The sequence below is a fragment of the Arachis hypogaea genome, chromosome 3, assembly GCF_003086295.3.
Source record: "Arachis hypogaea cultivar Tifrunner chromosome 3, arahy.Tifrunner.gnm2.J5K5, whole genome shotgun sequence".
Classification (NCBI taxonomy): Eukaryota; Viridiplantae; Streptophyta; class Magnoliopsida; order Fabales; family Fabaceae; genus Arachis; species Arachis hypogaea.
In genome coordinates, this window is record NC_092038.1 from 37641778 (window position 1) to 37657167 (window position 15390).

Below are 15390 nucleotides of genomic sequence, written 5' to 3' on the forward strand. Positions count from 1 at the left end.
AAAAATTAGTTTCAACAATTAATCACTTAATAGTTAATAATGCTTTAAGCAATCAGCACCAAAGAATTAATCAAGGCTTTTAAACAATATTTGTTTAAATATAGTGAATTTATCTATATTGAACAGATTAGCAAAGACTGGCGCATCGTTATCTACCACAGCAATACTGGAGACATAAATACTGATTCCTCGGATCGATAAAAAAACTCTGCAGTCCAACTATCTGCGGCTATCATAGCCTGTGCTCAGATTCATGCTTCAAACAATCAATAGCAAGGTTTAAAACTAACAATTAATCATGCTTCAACAATTATTATTACAATGAATTAGATTTATACCTAGGGTTAGTGGAAGACAGGGAAGAATTCAGAGTTGGCGGCGAAGAGACAGTGGCTGGGGTGGAAGGGTCGAACAGGGCTGGCGTCGACGGAAGATACTGCGCGACGGCAAAGAGTGGTGGTGATGGCTGCGATTTCCACGACTGACTTCGAGATGAAAAGGGCTGTGCGAATCTCCAAGCTGGCTCCAGGAACTTGCGACAGTGAGTGACTTCCACTGAAGGTGGCTTCGAAGGTTGCGATGGCTACTACGCAATGGAAGCTTCAAAGGTTGTGCGACAGAGGCTTCGAAGGTTGCGATGACTACTGCACGATGGAGGCGAAGTGAGCGAGCACGAGACGGTGGTTGTCGGAAGGAACGACGACCGCAGCAGCACAAGGCAGTGGCTGGACAGAGGTGAGCTCGATGAGATTGAGACTTGAGAGGCAACTCTCCTCCCTAGACTCTGTGTGTGAGAGACGGAGAGGAGATTGATTAGGGGCTAGGGCTTGCGCGATGGAGTAAGATCAGAGATTGCAGGTTCAGTGAGTGAAAAACGACGACGTTTAGTTGCCTTCTCCAAAAACCGGTCGGGTCACGGTTCAGTTCGACCGATCGGTTCCTAAGCGGTTCACCTATTTGATCACGGTTTTTAAAATATGTGGTTTTACCTATTATTCGAACTGTTTTTCTTCTTGGTTCATGGTTCGACCGATCGGTTCGAACCGATTTTCAGATCCTCCGATTTACCGACATTGTTGTCGGTTCACGGTTACAGCGGCCGGCCGGCCCAGTGCGTTTTTCAGAACCGTCTTAACATACAACATTTTGAATGCAAATACAAAAAATTTAAGATTTCATATCTCGAATTATTTCAAATTGTTTTAAGTTTAAACATAGATTTTCGCTTCAACATAGACTTTCAAAATTTATATTTAAACTCAAAATACTACTATTTAAAATTTTCAATTTATTTAATTTCAAAATTAAAAATAATTAAACCGAAAGAATTAAATATCTAAACAAATATTCTTTTTTAAAAATAAATAAAGGTATTAATTTTTTTATTGCAAAGAAAAAAATTTTAGAACTGAATAATATGGACTTTACAACAACATAGACTAGAAAAAAGCATCTTCTCCCTTTGTACCCTAAATCCGTAATTTTAGAAATGTCTTCTCTTTTTTTTTAAATATTATAATTATTATTATTTATTTTCTTTAGTTTTATATTTTTACTATTTTTTTTTTATGATATATTTTTACTATTTATTACTACTGTAATAGTATTTTTATTATCTAATTTCATGTTCATGTCCAAAAACATATTTCATGGTCCAAAATGTAAAATAAAAACCGTAATTATGTTCACTTTATGTTCACTTTATTTTTGTTCCATAATATAATATAAAACAATAAAATCAAATATTTACTGAGTTCTCAAAAATAGGCCCAATAACATAACTAGTATCATTAATAAAAGATTATTATCATCTAACCAAATTTCCAGTATATATCACCATCAGTTTTGACGCAGAAATTATGGGCAGTTTGAAAGCAGCAAAACCACACGTCTTTTCCTTCACCATGCCACATACTTTCAGCAGCGGCAGAAAAAAATTCTTTTCAGCACGGTAGGATGAACCTTTCAGGTAAACATAGAAGCGTTTTATTTTTTGACTTCCATTTTCATAGGCCTGTGAAACACAAAGCCCATGTAAGTTGTTTAGCATATCCCTACCAAAAATATTGAAAGGGTTTAAGGCCCATAGAACACGAGGTTTGCAATATTGAACGAATCGTAGTCGTCATCCTCGGAAGCAGAGGAGCAAAACAGCGGGCTTGAAGGCGCGGTATCAATGCAACCTTTTCTCTTTGCTGCAAACTCAGAGCAGGTGACTCTCACTCCTTTCACAAATCTCCGTCGCCTGCATCTTGCTCAGGTCCCTCTTCTATTCAACAAAGCTTCTACTTTTCCCTCATTCTTTTAATCGATTACAGAAATCAGTCAAAATTTCAAGAAACATTCTTTAATGCTATATTGCTGATTCAAAATTGTTAAGATGATTTCTTGTATGGTCAATTTGATGTTTGCCCTATTTTTCTTTCTTCTGATTGTGCATTTTTTTTCTTTTTTGTTTATAAAGCTATAACTTAATTGTACCATTTTATGATTCCTTTTGTTTGTGTAGAGTTGTGAAGATGTTCACATCAAGGAAAAAAATCCACAAAGACAAGGATGCTGAGCCAACTGAGTTTGAAGAGTCAGTTGGGCAGGTTTGATTTTGAGATTGCCATTGAAATATGAAATATTGCTAATTGGTATTAATTACAGCCACTGAGGGCATTCAACCTTTGTTATTGCAGGCATTGTTTGATCTTGAAAACACCAACCAAGATCTTAAGAGTGACCTCAAGGATTTATATATTAATTCCGCAGTGTAAGGATCTCTCTTACATGCTTCTCTGAGCATGAAGGTTTATTTGATTTAAGTATGTCTTATGGATAGCATTTTCCTTAATCTGCAGTCAAGTTGATGTTTCTGGGAACCGCAAGGCTGTTGTTATCCATGTCCCTTACAGATTGAGGAAAGGCTTCAGGAAGATTCATGTTAAGCTTGTTAGGGAGCTTGAGAAGAAGTTTAGCGGCAAGGTTAGCAAACCCTTAACATTTTTCCTGTGTTGAGTGTAGACAAAAGTCGTATAACCTAGTTTTACATTTATTATTTATACGTAACCTCTGACAGAAGTCAATGGATATTATCAAGTATCAACTGCAGGGAAGAAAAATAAACAGTCGCATGGCTTCTATTATTAATTTACTTTACTTTATTATTAAGATATGCAATCATGTAACCAATAATAATACATTAAAATAAGCCAAAAAATGTTCAATGTTCATTGTTCATTACTTTGATGATTGGAATAAGTTTGGTATGATTAAAAAGTCATGAGACTCTATAAGTAGGTACTGCATCAACATACATGTTGGAGTTGCAGAGAAAGGTGCAGATTATGAACGGTTTTGAAAAATACAGACCCATTACTTCTCATAATAACTAATAGTTGGTAATTGGTATACTTTTCAAAACAAACAAAAATGCATGTTATTAGTAGCAACAAGAAAGAAATCGAAGATGCAGAAGAGAAAAAGAACAATCACTACTCTGTCCCACATTTTAAGAGACATGACAAAGAAACTACGTCCTAGTTGATAAAAATGAGCAATTAAACTTTCTATTAATCTATGAAAGTTGCAAGTTTTTATAATGAGAGGGGAAATTAAAGGGGAGTTACCAACAACAAAGGAGCAAGCTTTCCAACCACCACGTTTGGATCTAAGAGCAGGTTTTCCTTTAATATTCACTGTTGCATCTTGTGTGTACTCCTCACTCCCAACACTTCCTTCTTCCATAGTCATAATTGTTTGATTGAGAGTGGAGATATGAGAATGAGAGAACTACTCTGTGTTACTCTGCTCTCAAGTTTGATGAAACTAGGAACCATCTTCAGACCTCACTTTCAGGATACACTTCTTATGGCCCCCATCTTTTTATTACCCTTTTCTCATTTAATTTTGCATCTCTTTTCCCCCTTTTTCTATTTTTGCTTATTATCATCATCATCTTCTCACTAGATGGTATAATTTATATCTTGTTTATGCCTAAACCATTCTGATGTAACTATTGCCTCGGTGGCATCATCTATAACTTGAGAAGTTTGTAATTAGCGGGCTAGACTGCATACATTGCACCCTTTGTGGTGTGGCCCTTCTCAGACCCTGCGTTTACGCTGGATGCTTATCCACCGGGCTGTCCTTTGTTAATCTCAGCACCAATCTACTACCTTACTACTTTATCTAGATTTACTAATATACCATGCGTTTTGGTGCAACTTACTGCTCATTGAATGGTAATCCTGGGTCGTTTAATACTTGATTGGATAAACGCTATGAGGAGGATTGCATGTCTTATCAACTTCATATGTTATGGTTGGGAATTAATTTTGTTTGGTGTCAACATGATATGGCTAAGTACTCCCTCTTCCTGAGAAAGTGTCAATTCCTTCATTAGCTCCTTAAAAGTAGACAAATAGTTGCCCATTTAATACACTTTTTACCTGGTTAATCTTATCGATGTCTTCTCTGATCTAACTTCTTAAAGTAGCTATATCTTGTTAATGGACTCCTCATAATCCTGTAGGATGTAGTCTTGCTTGCCACCCGGAGGATAGTGAGACCTCCAAAGAAGGGTTCTGCCGTTCAACGCCCCCGAACCCGCACCTTGACTGCTGTTCACGAGGCAATGATGGAGGACATTGTATTGCCTGCTGAGATTGTTGGAAAGCGTGTGAGGTATAGACTGGATGGATCCAAAGTTATGAAGGTAAAGCCTTTGCTTTCAACAAAACTTTTTATTCATCTCTTGAATCATTCTTATATTTTAAATTCTAATAAAATGTTTCATTGGTGCTTTTTATGGGGATAGGTTTTCTTGGATCCAAAGGAGCGAAACAACACGGAGTACAAGTTGGAGACCTTTTCTGCTGTGTACAGGAAGCTGTCTGGCAAAGATGTTGTGTTCGAGTATCCCATAGCAGAGAATTAGATTCAGTGTTAGCTTGGAATTTGTTTTCAGAATTGCATATGATTAATGCTTGTTAAAATTTTGCCTAACTTATTTTTTGCTTGAGCATGTTTTCTTCTCGTATTACTGGTTTTTGACAATGTAGTATCTAATTTTTATGCTCCGATAAAAAGTTTAATTTATTCGCAGGTGTATAATTTTTAGAAAAGCTTCTTGTTGAGAAGCAACTCCATTTGATGTCACTAATCAGATCATCATATAAGCAGAAAAAGAACAGTAATAAAATCTTGGTGAATAAAAGAATGTGAAAACCGTTCCACTTTATGTTATGAATGAAAGATGTTCCCTTGTGTTCGTTTTAGAGAGGAATTACTTTGATGACAAAATAAGGTAGTTCCATATTCACATGCACTCCTAATGCCTTTTGCGGTTTTGCCGGAACTAGTTTTGACAAGATACCCAACAAACATATAGCATTTTTCTTTATGAGTAGATAGATGGGTAAAAAATGGACATGTGTACTTTGAAATGACCCGAGAATCTTGATATCATGATATGTATACAGCAGTTGAGTTGTCATTCGAATATTGAAGAATTAGAATCTGGCTCATTGTGACAAGATCACGGTAGCCACATACATAGCTCCACAAAGAAATACGATTGATATGAAACCCCTGCAATGACATGATGAGTAAAAATTCATTGTTTTCTCCTTCAAAATCTGATCAAACATAACAAGATATACTCACCAAACGATACCCCATCCAACGCCATTACAGCAACAAGGGCACACTTCCGCAAATTTTTCTGCATCACTTGTATTTACTCTTCGCGATATGAGGTCATCATAAATATCTGCATTATCCTTTCATTAGTTTTTCATCATACAATCAAGAATGTGATGTAATTCACCAATTCGATATCTCCAAATACGTACCATAAATGGAAAACAAGCTGTTCATTACACCTGCATTTTGATTATATACAAGACAAATGAAAACTGAAAACTGCATCAAGGGTTCCATTAAATAAAATAAACCGTGCTTCAAAGAAAATGTGACCTATGAACAAGATAATGAATTGTAGTATTTTAACTGGGGTTGTCTCTTGCAGATACCATGTTCCTCCCATGAATATTATAAATCCTGAGAGCAAGCAACACAAGGAAATAATGCTAAGAATATATATATATATATATATATGATCATGATGATGCACTATATGGAAAGTACATGCCTACCAACACATATTCCTCCAAGACTCCACTGCATGAACATCAACAATAAAGGTTACATTCATCAATCTATTAAAATGAGAGATGAGAACTGAATAAGATGAGATCCTATACATACATTTCTTGCAATGAAGAGGACAAGAAAAAGAGCAGCAATGAAAAAAGCAGCAGCAACTCTGGTAGAAACAAGGTTGGTGGATGCAAGGATGAAGAGCATGCCCCAAAATGATGAACCAAGATATCCAGCTGGCAAGATGCATAAGTACAAGCCTCCGCGGGTCTTGGTGGCTCCGCCTTCGTTGGAATGAACCTCCATTCCTTCCACACTGCCACATGTTAGAACACAAGCTAAGGCATGGCTTAACTCATGCAGAAATACCGTTATAAGCTTAAACGGTTTCAGCAAGAAGGTTCTCCATAGCACCAAAATCACGATGCTGTAAACAGAGACAGTGATCATGAACGCCACCTGCTCCTTATTGCAGCACTTTTTGAACTGCCACGTGGATGCTTGGGATAACTCGTCCCAATTGAGTATCCGCGACATCTCTTTCTTGATATCAATTCAACAATGTGAATGTCTTCTTCTTCTTCTTCTTCATTATATTAAAGCTGTTTGTGTGTTGAAGAGAGCCTTGCACTACAACATACTAACCGTATTTCCTTGATGCACAATCTATGTTATCTTGTAATGCTGTTGGAAGTTGCTATTCTATCTATAATTAGTAGTAATTTAAGGATGAGAAACGAATATTCTAACATTTATGGAGTTGAAAAACTTACTTTGAAAAACTAATATTCTAAAAATATTTAGCATTATATTTTCAAAAATTCATATTTTTGAAAAACAATTCTTTTTTTTTAATTTTAAAATAAAGAGTCAATAGATTATTTTAATTTATGCAGATAATAATCAGCGATAGTAAAGGCTATAATACAGAGTAGATTGTGAAGGAAATAATCATCGGTAACATTGTCCTTAATGAATTGTACATATTTCTTGTCTTTTCTTCTGAAGTGAAAGCAGAGTCTTGTTTCCACTTTACAAATGGAACTTTTGGTTTTGGGTTTGGTGAAAATGAGATTGAGTCTGCGTTAGGACAAGATGACAGCACCCAGGTACACAGCTCCGCATAGAAACACAAATGATATCAAACCCCTGAAATGAAATGCAACCCATCAAGTAGATTATGAATTAATCCAATCATTAGAAGAAGCTAAGCTAAGCTAAGCAAATCAAATAAATACACTCACCAAATAACACCCCATCCAACACCAGAACAAGGGCAAGGGCACTCCTGTGCGAATTTCTCTGCATCACTCGAATGCACTCGACGCGATATCAAGTCATCATAGATATCTGCAATTTATTTTCATATAAGGAAGAATAATGTATCACCAGATTATCAATAAATTGGATCATGTAGTCCTCAAACACATACCATAAACAGAAAACAAGCTGTTCATCACACCTGCATTTTTATTTTACAAGTTGTTAGTAATATAAAATGTGAATGAAAATTGTCACATTCCTAACTGACTGAAGCTAATTGTGAATCTCCGTATTTGGTATTTACCTATGAACAAGATAACATATCGTAGTATTCGAACTTTGGTTGTCTCTTGCAGAATCCATATTATTCCAAGGAAAATGATAAATCCTGATCGAGGCCTCAACAAAGAATATATATTTAAGTATACAAGAATATTATATCTACTAGGGGCGGCATCACTACCCAAACTCGCGGATACCCACCCCACCCTTACCGGCGAGTTTCTAGCGGGGCGGGTTCTTAGGTGGAGCGGGACGGGACCGAGTTTAAGTACTACCTGCCCCTATATATATATATATATATATATATATATATATATATATATATATATATATATATATAATTTTAATACATAATATGTGTAATATATGTAAAATAATTAGTCTAATAATTGATAATATTGTATCATATTTAAAATTTTACTTTAATTTATATTATCTATGTGATGATGGTTATATAAATTTTAAAATTTAATTTTATTTATTAGATTTTAATAATTATAGGGGCGGGTACCCGCTAGAGCGGGTTAGGGTTCAACCATTTACTACCCACATGTAAGAGCGGGGTGGATTTTATGCGAATTATTGTAAGGCGGGGCGGGGTCGGGTAGAGCAAAAACCTGCCCTACCCACCCGTTGCCACCCCTAGATTCTATAGTAGGTGCGTTCATTGCTCCTAGTCTTGTCAAATCTTTGATGCCTGTAAAAAATTAATTAAGCAGTCTATGACTAATTCTGGAGCATTCTTACATTTAGGACATATGATTGAGAAATTGAGGATTCTAGTTCAGTGCGCTGATTCACCGAAATGTCTCCATAGATAGCTCTCCAAACGAAGAGCTTAACTTTTGCTAGGGCTTTGATGGACCAAATTGACTTCCAAATCATCTTCTAGGTGAAAACTACAACAACAACAAACAACAACAAAGCCTTGTCCCATTAAGTGGGGTCGACTACATGAATCAAACGACGTCATTATGCTCTGTCATGTATCATGTCTACAGAGAGACCATTGACATGTAGATCTTGTTTGACCACCTCATGGATGATCTTCTTAGGTCTTCCTCTACCTTTCGCCCTTTTTCCATCTTCCATCTCATCCACCCTTCTGACTGGATGTTCTATCGGTCTTCTTTTCACATGTCCAAACCACTTGAGACGCGATTCAACCATCTTTTCCACAATGGGTGCTACTCCAACTCTCTCCCTTATATCTTCATTCCTTATTTTATCCAATCACGTATGACCACTCATCCATCTCAACATCTTCATCTCTACCACACTCAGCTTATGTTCGTGCTCCCCTTTAGCCGCCCAACACTCCGTACCATACAGCATAGGTCTTATAGCGGTGCGATAGAATTTACCTTTAAGTTTTAGAGGCACTTTTTTGTCGCATATAAAACCAGATGCACTCCGCCATTTTGACCAACCTGCTTGGATCCTATGATTTACATCATGTTCAATCTCTCCATTATCCTGTATGATACACCCAAGATACTTAAAACTTTTAACTTTTCGTAGGATGTTTTCTCCAATCTTCACCTCTATATTGGGGTTTTCCCTTCTCAGACTGAACTTACACTCCATATATTCCGTCTTGCTACGGCTTATGCGCAGACCATACACTTCTAAAGCTTCTCTCCATAACTCCAACTTCTTATTTAGGTCTTCCGTTGACTCTCCTATAAAGACGATATCATCGGCAAAAAGCATGCATCATGGCACAGGCTCTTGGATGTGCTCTGTGAGTACTTCCAAGACTAATGTGAAAAGGTATGGACTTAAGGATGATCTCTAGTGCAATCCTATACCAATAGAAAATTCCTCTGTCACACCACCTTGAGTCTTCACACTAGTTGTGCCCCATTATACATGTCTTTAATTGCCCGAATATATGTGATCCTTACTCTCCTCTTTTCTAAAACCTTCCATAAGACCTCCCTTGGTACCCTATTATACGTTTTTTCCAAATCAATAAACACTATATGTAGATCCCTTTTATTACTACGATACCTCTCCATCATCCTTCTTAATAGGTATATCGCTTCAGTGGTAGATCTGTCTGGCATAAATCTAAATTGGTTCTCTGTTACTTGTGTCTCTTTTCTCAACCTCCGTTCTATCACCCTTTCCCATAACTTCATAGTATGACTCAGAAGCTTAATCCCTCTATAGTTTCCGCAACTTTGTATATCCCCCTTATTCTTGTAAATAGGTACCAAGGTGCTCTTTCTCCACTCATCAGGCATCTTCTTTGACCTTAAAATCTCATTAAAAAGTTTGGTTAGCCAGTTGATACCTTTTTCTCCAAGACCCTTCCAAACCTCAATCGGGATATTATCAGGTCCAACTGCCCTGCCATTTTTCATCTGCTTTAGAGCCTCTTTTACCTCGAAGTCTCGAATCCTTCAATAGTAGTCAAAGTTTTGATCTTCTTCCCTTGTGCATAATCGACCAAGGCTCGGAAGAGTCTTCTGTCCCTCATTAAATAACTCGTAGATAGGGTAAAAATTCTATTGGGACGTGAAAAAATCTGAATGCAACTGCATAACCAGAATTCACGTAGTAAGAACCACTCTTTTCTTTACTCCATATTAATTTGTCTAGGCCTTAATTTTTTCTAGTGCTAAGTATATTTTGAGCTACAGAAAGAAAAAAAATAGGTGTTAATCAGTGATGGATTCCAATGACCACCAGTCTGAAGTAATTATGAAACCTACTGAAGATTTTGGTTAAGAGACTGATAAAAAATAGCATATTTAAGTTTTTCTTCAGTTATTGGTATTGTAAGAATGCAGTTTTTTCTACTTGTCACCTTAGTTGTCAAACCCTCCAAAACTTCAATAAGATTATCTGGATTAGAAGTAGTGAACAATTCATCGTAGAAAGATTGAAAAATTCTGCCAATACCAGTTGTTTCTAAATAATACTCACCATTCATATCTTTCAACCTTTCAATTTGGTTGTGTCTAGAATGCATTCTAAACTTGGAGTAGAAGAATCTAGTATTCTGATCTCCCCATTGTAATTACTTCATTGTAGACTTCTTCCAATACCATTCCTCTTTCTTTATAGAATCTTATAGGGTGGATTCCAAAAGGAGGATAGTAGCTCTGTTTGTCAGGCCATTCTTTGCTTTTTTCAGCTTCTAGCTTTACCTTTGTCTCTTGAATCAGTTTCACCGAATTGCTTTGATTGCTAATATGCTACTGAACAATGTTGTGACGACACTGTTTGAGTTTACTAAAAAATATGAACATTGGAGAAAGAATTTGGGTTACCTTTTCAAATTGATGATTTCTGAGATTTTTCTTACTATGAAAATGAACAGCCACCATATTCCATAATTTGCTATTGCTAGAATTCAACTAGCTATAATGTATAAAGAAATCCGTAGACTTAATCACTAAAATTTCAAATTCATCATTCCAAGCAAGTTCCAAACCCCCAATTGTATCTTGAGGGTCAATACAGTAAGAGTTTTTTAAGCCCAATTTGTCACACTAACCAAACAAATGAAGCATTATTTTTAGTTTCATAGAGAAATAGTACTTCGGGGGAATGGAATTGACAAATTTCTTTAATATTGTGAACTGCTAGGGTCTTCTCCAAACTCCGACAGTTCCAGAAGAGCATCTTCATTGAGTTAGGTTGCGAATTGTAGGTTGGCACCCTCCCCCATTTCAGCCATGATCATATCCTCCATATTATCTCCCTGCTACCTATTCTCTCTTTGAGTTCAGAGTATATTCGTTTAGTTCTTGCTACTAAATTTTTCCCCACCACAATACTCAAATGCTTGAGTTTTGGTCTATTAGTTGAAACCCCAGCTTAAGTACCTCTTATATCTCGGTTCTGATTAGAATGTAAATTTTTCACTGCAAGGCTAATTGTTTATTGAGAAAAAAAACTAAATGGCCTTGAGTGACTGATTGAGATTCTGCTCGCTATCTTCTGTGATTGTATTTTTTATTGGCCCTTGTTGTTGAACCACCATTGTAACCTCGTTGTGCATATTATTATTGCCTCTCCTAGTCTGCAATATTAGAGGTTGTCCATCCTGGTTACCTCTCCCTTTTTCCTCCATTGATAAGGCTTCTAAACTCCGAAGCAAACACACTGAATTAGGCTTCTTCGATCTCTCTCCCTGTTGTCAGCCAAATCTCGGGTTACTAGAATTAGTGTTTTCTTTCATAGCCTCAATTCTTTTTTTTGTTTGGTCTGTCTTCAACTACTCCCCCCATTCACCTTCTAGGCTATTATATTTATTACCACCTTCTTGAGTATTAGAACAACTCCGAGTCTCATGACCTAAATGGCCACATAAGAAACAAATGCATCCTATTCTTTTATACTGCAGTTGAACTGTTATTACTCTACCATTAGGACCTGCAATTTTTACCAATTGCTCCAATTTCTGAGTTACATCTGAGAAGATTCTCACCTTCACTATCCTCACTTCCTTTTCTTTGACAAGAAAGATACCCAAATCAAGAACAACACCGAGAAATTATCCAATTTTTCTTTTCAATTTCTTTGTTTTATAATACTCTAGCAGCTCCCATAATTGGATCCAGATTGGAACAAAACAAAAATTATCCTTCACCATTTTCATGTTCATTGACCATCTTTTAATATTCAAGATATAGCTTTTGAATAGCCATGGTATCTCTTTCTCCACCAGATTAAATCATTTTCCTTTTCAAAAAAGAATTTGAAAGTATTATCACCATGATCAATTAAAATATATGATTGTGATTTGTCTTTACTGAAATAGTATGATAATCAAATAATAAAAGGTATCATTAATATATGATTAGGTTATATCCTAATAGTTAGGGATATATTATCATCATTGACATGTGGGGACCATATAATGTGTGATAGATTGCGTGATAAAAGAGTGAGATAAAAAAAAATAATATGTAAAGAGGTTATATAAATGAAGTCAATTTTGGAAATTTTTTACTAATTATAGCTGAATTATTTTAATTCCTGAACTTTTTCCGCATCATAATAGCTATAAGAACTAGTTTAACAACTCATTCAACAACATCAAAAACAGATGCACATACATGAAGACAATCCAAAGTAGAATTTAAAATTGTCAAGTTCTGTCTCAAATGCAAGTCGAAGTGGATTTAAAATAAGCTTTGCATCAAGTCCATCAAGTGTCTACCATCCTTAATCTTCTATGACTGATCTGTTTCTGTTCTTGTCACTGCCCCATATTTAGATTCATCTGTGCTCGCTACAATCCAAATGTATTCAATTTAAACTATACCAAATACATTATGTTCAATATTTTATCCAAAAGAAGAAGAAGATGATTATGAGTATTTTCTGGTTTAAGTTATAAAGAGAAAAAAATGATCGAATTGGTGCAATTACACTTACTCTGCTAGTTCTTCACAAAAAGTAAGCCACGTCACTCACAACGTTAGTACTCCGGTGACGGAAAATATACATGAATTAACATGGTACAATTTTTTAAATATGAAAAATTAAATTAGAGCAATTGAAATTTTGTAAACTAAATTAGTGCAATTTGCGAATCTCAAGAAGTGGATTTAACTCATAAATTCACTTATACATGTAAATAATGTATTGATTAAATAGACTAATTATATTTATGTTAATTAATTATTAAAAATAATATTGGACCTTGTATAATTTTTTTATCTTTGGTCTTTTTGAATGTACGTTCTCTCTCTCCAAAAATATTAACTTTACACACAAAAATGTATTAATATTTATTTAATATATCTTTTTTCTTTTTTGATGTCAATTTCACAAATATAAAAATGTATCTATATTTTTAACCAACAAAAAAACATATAACTTTCTGTATTTACATACATTTAAATTAACGGTAATATTTATATATATTTAGTTTAAATATTATATTAATATATTTGTCAATATTGTTCTGGGTACATATAGATATTTATAAAAAAAATATTATTCAAACACTACATATTCTTGACATCTTATAAAAATAGTATGTTATTAATTATTTATATATTTAAATTATTTTTTAATTAATAAAACAAAAAAATTTATATTTAATTATTTAAAAAATATTGATGTCAAAATAGCATTTGTAATATTGCCATTTTTATGGTGTAGAAAGAAAGAATATATATTATGGAAAAGTTGATTTTTTTTAAGAATGAAAATTGTAATAAGAGATTTTGTTTTTTGTTATAAAAGGAAACTAAAAATAAATTTAATTTTAATGCAGTGTTAGTATAAAATAATTTTATATTTACATCTAATGACGTAACACTACATCAATAAAAATAATTAATTTTTATATTGACGGTGTGAATTGTCATCCAAAATACCAAATATCATTATACGACTGTGTAAAACACATTTTACACTGTTAATAAATCAAAATTAAACTCACTGAAAATATGTGCATCCAAATTTTGTATAATACCAGACATATAGGAAAACATGGTAGACACTAAAAAAAATATAAGAAAACATAGTTATTTTTTTGGTATTATGTAGATGCTATCTTATTATTTTGTTTGCATTAAAATATCTATTTACAGTTATTTATAAAAAATAAATAAAAAAAATTTCAAAAACTAAAAAAAGAAAAATCTTTTAATAATTAATATTTCAAAAAAAATTGTCTAAAAAAAATTAAATACTTCAAGTTATTATTGGAACATTTTAGATGCAACCTATTATTTATAATTAAATTATTAATTTTTTACAATGAATAAACTATGTTATTGAGTGAATATTTAATATTTGTTATTTTATTAAACAAAAAAAATATGTCTGAACAGATTTAACAAAATTATATGATTAGTTTCTTTTTGAGACGATAGAAGTGTGTTGAAGAAAGATAATAATTTTTCTATATATTATACATTTATTAATTAATTTAAAATAAATATTAATAAATTTTTGTGTGTAAAAATTAATTTTTTAAATGATATTTATTATGTAAATAAAAATAATTAATTGAATTTTCTTTTCCAAGTAACATGAGTTTGAAAGAAAAATTATTAACTTAGATTTCTTTTTATATTAACTTTAACTTAGATTTATTGATTCAAAAATTTTCTTTTCAGATGTTACTATGATCTAGGAAAAAGAGTGTACATTCAAAAAGTTCAAAAATAAAAAAAAATCATACCAGCCCAACATTATTTTTAATAACTAATTAACATAAATATAATTAGCCTATTTAATCAATCATCATTCACATATTACATAAGATAAAATGCATTACATTTCACCCTGCAACATGTCAAATTTTGTCTTTTTAACTACTCTCTTTCTAAATACTTGTCACACTATCCTTTTGACAACACAAACATACACATATAGAAGAATCTTTTTTTTCTATATCATAGAATTCACCTAAATAAAAATTATTTATTTATAATATATAAAAAATTAGAATACAATTATTTTGAGAAATTTGATAATCTTTTAATATATTATATCGTGTTCTTTTAGATAATATAGTTTTATTCTTTACTTTTTATTATTATTGTTTTTTTTTATCTCTCTTTGCTATTTATTTCTCTTTATAAATTATTCTGTCTTTAATATTAATATTATTTTTCTTTAATAGATATAATTAAGCACTAAAATTTATTCATTTTCTCATATTACTCAAACTTTTTACTACTTTTTTTTATATATGAAATAACATTCACATTTATTTAA

At 33.4% G+C, this 15390-nt stretch overlaps 3 protein-coding genes across 4 annotated transcripts; 1 reads left to right on the forward strand and 2 right to left on the reverse strand.

The window, feature by feature from the left end:
- Positions 1-1851: 1851 nt before the first annotated feature.
- LOC112790297 (small ribosomal subunit protein eS7) lies at positions 1852-5085 on the forward strand. Of its 2 annotated transcripts, none has more exons than XM_025832629.3 (6): positions 1852-2260; positions 2510-2594; positions 2685-2758; positions 2847-2970; positions 4520-4702; positions 4805-5085. In XM_025832629.3, exons 2-6 carry the CDS (start codon positions 2520-2522, stop codon positions 4922-4924), a joined length of 576 nt encoding a protein of 191 aa, XP_025688414.1. In that variant the 5' UTR covers positions 1852-2260; positions 2510-2519; the 3' UTR covers positions 4925-5085. The 2 variants fall into 2 exon arrangements, with proteins under 2 accessions (XP_025688414.1, XP_025688415.1); XM_025832630.3 differs by having other exon boundaries at positions 1867-2212.
- A 361-nt stretch (positions 5086-5446) lies between these two features.
- On the reverse strand, positions 5447-6780 carry LOC112790299 (uncharacterized). Its single transcript, XM_072232821.1, has 6 exons — positions 6256-6780; positions 6144-6168; positions 5965-6048; positions 5841-5870; positions 5653-5758; positions 5447-5577 (listed from the first exon to the last, which is right to left on the reverse strand). The coding sequence occupies exons 1-6, from the start codon at positions 6682-6684 to the stop codon at positions 5511-5513; spliced, it is 741 nt and encodes a 246-aa protein (XP_072088922.1). The 5' UTR covers positions 6685-6780; the 3' UTR covers positions 5447-5510.
- Positions 6781-7140: 360 nt separating this feature from the next.
- LOC112776288 (uncharacterized) lies at positions 7141-8784 on the reverse strand. The gene is made up of 5 exons (XM_025820387.2): positions 8760-8784; positions 7715-7798; positions 7580-7609; positions 7392-7497; positions 7141-7296 (listed from the first exon to the last, which is right to left on the reverse strand). The coding sequence occupies exons 1-5, from the start codon at positions 8782-8784 to the stop codon at positions 7233-7235; spliced, it is 309 nt and encodes a 102-aa protein (XP_025676172.1). The 3' UTR covers positions 7141-7232.
- Positions 8785-15390: the final 6606 nt, after the last annotated feature.

Excerpts from the sequence above, each read along its gene's own strand:
- LOC112790299 (XM_072232821.1), bottom strand. The coding sequence starts at position 6,684 with ATGTCGCGGATACTCAATTGGGACGAGTTATCCCAAGCATCCACGTGG. Across the intron at positions 6,049-6,143 it reads TCTTGGAGGAATATGTGTTG|GATTTATAATATTCATGGGA; the intron begins GTAGGCATGTAC and ends GCTTGCTCTCAG. Across the intron at positions 5,759-5,840 it reads CAGCTTGTTTTCCATTTATG|ATATTTATGATGACCTCATA; the intron begins GTACGTATTTGG and ends AGGATAATGCAG.
- LOC112790297 (XM_025832629.3), top strand. The coding sequence starts at position 2,520 with ATGTTCACATCAAGGAAAAAAATCCACAAAGACAAGGATGCTGAGCCA. Across the intron at positions 2,971-4,519 it reads AGAAGAAGTTTAGCGGCAAG|GATGTAGTCTTGCTTGCCAC; the intron begins GTTAGCAAACCC and ends ATAATCCTGTAG. Across the intron at positions 4,703-4,804 it reads ATGGATCCAAAGTTATGAAG|GTTTTCTTGGATCCAAAGGA; the intron begins GTAAAGCCTTTG and ends TTATGGGGATAG.
- LOC112776288 (XM_025820387.2), bottom strand. The coding sequence starts at position 8,784 with ATGGAAGATGGAAAAAGGGCGAAAG. Across the intron at positions 7,610-7,714 it reads ATATGTTATCTTGTTCATAG|GTGTGATGAACAGCTTGTTT; the intron begins GTAAATACCAAA and ends ATAAAAATGCAG. Across the intron at positions 7,498-7,579 it reads CAGCTTGTTTTCTGTTTATG|ATATCTATGATGACTTGATA; the intron begins GTATGTGTTTGA and ends AATAAATTGCAG.